Source organism: Chelonoidis abingdonii, chromosome 11 (assembly GCF_003597395.2).
Source record: "Chelonoidis abingdonii isolate Lonesome George chromosome 11, CheloAbing_2.0, whole genome shotgun sequence".
Classification (NCBI taxonomy): Eukaryota; Metazoa; Chordata; order Testudines; family Testudinidae; genus Chelonoidis; species Chelonoidis abingdonii.
In genome coordinates this window covers 5,505,781-5,510,632 of record NC_133779.1, presented here as the reverse complement: position 1 = coordinate 5,510,632, position 4,852 = coordinate 5,505,781, and the positions used below count along the sequence as shown (strand labels likewise).

The 4,852-nt window shown below is 58.0% G+C and overlaps 1 protein-coding gene across 1 annotated transcript in view; it reads left to right on the top strand.

Annotated features, from left to right (window-relative positions):
* The first annotated feature begins 3,647 nt into the window (after positions 1 to 3,647).
* Positions 3,648 to 4,852, top strand: part of PPP5C (protein phosphatase 5 catalytic subunit) — a 48,963-nt gene continuing 47,758 nt past the window's right edge. The window contains exon 1 of the mRNA XM_032797962.2: positions 3,648 to 3,783. Within this exon, the coding sequence (XP_032653853.1) occupies positions 3,663 to 3,783 (121 nt within the window). The 5' untranslated portion in view covers positions 3,648 to 3,662. The remainder of the gene's footprint in view (positions 3,784 to 4,852) is intronic.

The following is a 4,852-nucleotide window of genomic DNA, read 5'->3' as shown; positions in this document are numbered from 1 at the left end:
ACAGACACACGCACACAGATCGGGACACAGCTATATAGATATCTAGAGACACGCACACAGATACACACAAAAAGGACACACACACACACACAAAATGGAGGAGCAGTAGATGCTCCACGCTTCCAAGACTGTAACTGATTTTCCCTTCCAAGCTTGATAATTTCCCCTCGCTAAACTGCACAAAGCCCCCAGACCAACACCCCCCGCACACATCCTCCCTGTCCCACTCTGGTCAGCAGGTTCACTGCAGGGATAAGGGAGAATGTTTTCCTTCACTAAACATGCAATGGCTCCAATAGGGGCCTCCTGACTCGGGTCCCCAGCTGTCGCTAACTTGGCCTTTTTTGCCATTCTCTTGCAAACGAATAACAGAAAGAAGGGGTCAAACTCGCGTCCTCAGCCCCCTCCCAGCTAGGAGCCAGCGCTCAAGAGCTGCTCTGGGAGGGTGCAGGGGACGCTACAAGCCAGACGCCTTTTCTTTAGCCACATCACTACGGACACCTGGCGTGGTCTGTTGTAGACGTACCCATGGTCACAGACGTGCTCTGCCACACATGCTCACACACACATGCTCTATCATACAACTTTCTCACAGTGTACATGATCACACCCACACGTGCTCAATCACGCACAAAACGCACTCGATCATGCACCTGTTGTATCTCACACAGATACACGAGCACACTCCATCACACACACAAACTGTCACACACAATCAGACCCCAGCTCTTTCATGCACAATCACACATGCACATGCTCGATCACGCACCTGTTGTATCTCACACACATATACAAGCACACTCCATCACACAGACACACAAGCTGTCACACACAATCACATGCACACTTTCTCTCACACACATGCACACAGACCATCTCCCATGATCACACTCACGCTCCATCACATCCTGCTCACACTCTGTCCTGCACACCTCAGGCACAGACGCCCTCTGGCGGAAGTGGCTTCTGCTGGACCCTGCAGAAGGGCTGCGCCCTGGCTGGTGGATGCTTAGTGGCACCTGGTGTTCAAATCCAGCAACAGCCACTGAAAACACCTTTCCTCCTGCCCTCCCCCCCCACCCCCGTCTCTCTCCCTGTACCAATTCTTCCCTTTCACCCCCTAGCGCTGGCTTTTCCAAGTGGGTTCATATGAACACACCCAGCTCCACGCTCTGGTTCTGGGCCGGGACGGAAAGCTGTGGGGCCAGGACAGGCGGGATGCTGCGCTCACATCCCGTCACAGGGCAGAGGTGCCCGTGTGGCTGCAGGGAGGGGGGGGGTTGTGTTGAGGACACCGGGAACAACAGAGAGGGCCCTGGGGCAGAGTAGAGCCCACCCAGCCTGCAGGGGAGTCTGTGCGCAGCATCAGGAAAGTGCGGGGCAGTGGTGCAAGCACCCGGACTCCTGGGTTCCAATCACAGCTCTGAGACAGACTCATGCTAGGTCCCACCCCCCTGCCAAGCTCCAGCACCCCATTCTGTTACCCAGAATCCACCAGGGCCCTGCCCGTTCCCAGCGCCCCATTCTTGGTTACCCAGAATCCCCCAGGGTCCTGCCTGTCCCCAGCACCCCATTCCCCGTTACCCAGAATCCCCCAGGGCCCTGCCTATCCCCAGCGCCCCATTCCCTGCTTCTCCTGTGTCCTTCCCAGCGCTTGTGCCGCAAAACAGCTGTTTCTCACGGCAAGCGCTGGGAGTGAGGGGGAGGAAGAGGAACGTGGCGTGCTCGGGAAAGAGGCGGTGATTTGGGGAGGGGCAGGGAGGGGTTGGAATCAGGGTGGGGCTGGCGGGGGCACAAGCACCCACTGGCGCCAAGAAAAGTTGGCGCTTGTGGCCCTGCCCCCTGCCCTTTCTCCCAGAGCCCCACGCTCTTGCCACCTATTCCCCCAAAGTCCCACCATCCTTTCTCTCCAAGGCCCTGCCATCATGCTGCCCCTTCCCCCAAAGGCCCATCCTGCCTCTCTCCCCCCAAGACCCTGCCCTCTGCTGGCTCCTCTCCACTCCGTCTCCCTCATCACTTGCCTTTCACACTGACACTGCATCGACCTCTTTTACATTGCCCGTGGAGGTGGAGTTATTAAGTCAGTGTGGCAGGGTAGTTACATCAACAGGAGCAAAATTTTAGTGTAGACACTTCCATTGTCAGGTCAACTAAAGCTGCCTTGCGTTGACCTAACTCTGTAGTGTAGACCAGACGTCTACCCTCAAGTGAGCATAAAGGACCCAGGCTCTGTGCACTGTTTTCAGGATGCATGAGCCACAGAGAAGCTAATGAGAAGCAACTGCCAGACCTGCTTACCCTGCACCCCTCTCTTGGGCCCTCGCACAACATGACCGTGGCTAACCACCAGCTCTGGGTTCTCAGTTCCCTAGATGGTTCCCAAATGACCCACGCTACTGAATATTCTCCCCTTGGAGAACTTCCTGGGGAGGTGGGTCAAGATGCAGGTTTACCCTGAGCATCTAACGATTTGGTCTAGATGATCATCGAAGGAGCCTAACATCTGCGGTCAGAGCCCCAGGGGCAGCTCCAGTGATATCTAGCAGCATGGCCTAGCACGTTGAGCACTGGACTGAGACTCAGGGCACTTGGAGTCTGTTCCTGGCTCCACGGCTGGGTGATCCTGGGCGAGTCACTTCCTCGCTCCATGCCTCAGTTTCCCCATTTGTAAAACAGGGATGATGATATTGACCTCCTCTGCAAAGTGCTTTGAATGTACCCGTGAAAAGCACTAGAGCTTGGGATGACATTTTTATTACTCCAGAATAGATGCTGTGGGGGAATGATCCCGTGCAGCAAATGGGGGCTTGCAGTATTCAGCACAACGCACGTCCTCAGCAGAGCTCTCAGGCTGGGGGGCTCATTCAGGGGACGACAGCCCCAAGCCGTGCTCTGCATCAGCTCCGAGCCCATGGCACTCATCACAGCCAGGTGCTTTGGGATGGGGCTGCACGCTGGAGCTCGCTGCACCTGCTGAGGTCCTGTGGCCCCACGGCCACGTGCCCCAGGACGGGACTCGGGGTGGGCGGCCACCCCCCACGTGGGCTCAGAGATTTTCTCTTGGTGCTGCCCAGTCATAACCATGCCATGTCCTGGCCTGGTCCCCCAATGCTAACCAATCACATGCCTCCACCTTGATGTCATCCAATCACGTGCCCCCCTGATGCCGCCCAATCATGCCTCCTCCCCTGGGTGCTAGCCAATCATGCCCCCTCCCTTGATGCCACCCACTGATGCTGCCCAATCACACCTCCTCCCCCGGGTGCTGCCCAATCATTGCAACCTCCCCTGGTGCCAGCCAATGATGCCGCCCAATCACGCCTCCTCCCCCGAGCGCTGCTCAATCATGCCCCGCCCCCCGGCCTGGTGATGCCCAATCATGTCCCACAGGGCACTGCCCAATGGAGCCTTTGGGGGGGGGCATGATCACTCTAGCCCCCCCTTCCCTGGACTCTATGGTGCGGAGTTGCCCTTCCCTCGCTCTTCCTCCTCTCTATGGCTGAGTTGCGAGCCCCGCCCCCTCGCTGACAGAGGGGCCCGGCGCCTCAGCGCGCGCACACGTTTGCGACACCCCTCGCGGCCCCTCCCCCCTGCTGTTTGCGGCAGCGCTCGGCGGGGCCGTTGGGTGCGCGCGGTTGCTAGGGTCGCTTTACGGCCCGGCGATGGCGGAGGGAGAGCGGGCGGAGCAGAGCGGCGGCCTCGGGCGGCCCCCCCGGGAGGGGGAGGCGGGGGCGCTGGACCGGGCGGAGGCCCTCAAGAGCCAGGCCAACGAGTTCTTCAAAGGTAGCGGGGGGGGAGTTGCCAGAACAGGAGCTACTGGGGGAGTCGGGAGGGGCTGCCAGATATGGAGCCATTGGGGGAGTCGAGGGGGGAGGGGCTGCCAGATATGGAGCCATTGGGGGAGTCGAGGGGGGAGGGGCTGCCAGATAAGGAGCCATTGAGCAGAGTCATAGGGGGAGGGGTTGCCAGATATTGAGCCATTGAGGGAGGGGCTGCCAGATGGGGAGCCATTGGGGCCGTCTGGCGGGGGGCCTGCCAGATGGGAGACATAGAGGAAAGTCATAGCGGGGAGGGGGCTGGCACACACGGAGCCATTTTAGGGAGGGGGCAGCTAGATGGGGAACCAAGGGGCATGTGGGAGGGATGATGGTGGGAGGGTCCTGCTAGCTGTGGGGGAGGGGCTACCAGAGAGTGAGTCCTATGTGGGGAGCAGAGAAGGTGGTAGGTTGCCAGAGGCAGCCTAGTCTAGTAGCTGGAGAAGGGGAGTGGGACTTGGGGCTCCTGCGTTCCAGTCATGGATTCCAAGGCCAGCGGGGAACAGATCATCTAGTCTGACCCCTCATGCAGCACAGGCCAGAGAACTGCGCCTGATAATTTCCAGAGCAAATTGCTTAGAAACCTGGTATTGGCTGCTGTCGGAAGACAGGATACTGGCCTAGGTGGACCTTTGGTCTGACCCAGTGTGGCTGTTCTTATGTAAACCCATCCCACCTTGGAGAATCCACCATGACCCTTGGTAACTTGCTCCAAAGGTGGTTTACCCTCACTGTTAAAAATGCATGCCTTATGTGGGATGGATGGAACTGGGAGGCTTGTGGGGTCTAGTCATTAGTTCAGGGGATTGACTCCTAGAATCGTAGAATATCAGGGTTGGAAAGGACCTCAGGAGGTTTCTAGTCTAACCCCTTGCTCAAAGCAGGACCAATTCCCAACTAAATCAGCCCAGCCAGGGCTTTGTCAAGCCGGGCTTTAAAAACCTCTAAGGAAGGAGATTCCACCACCTCCCTAGGGAACCCATTCCAGTGCTTCACCACCCTCCTAGTGAAAAAGTTTTTCCTAATATCCAACCTAA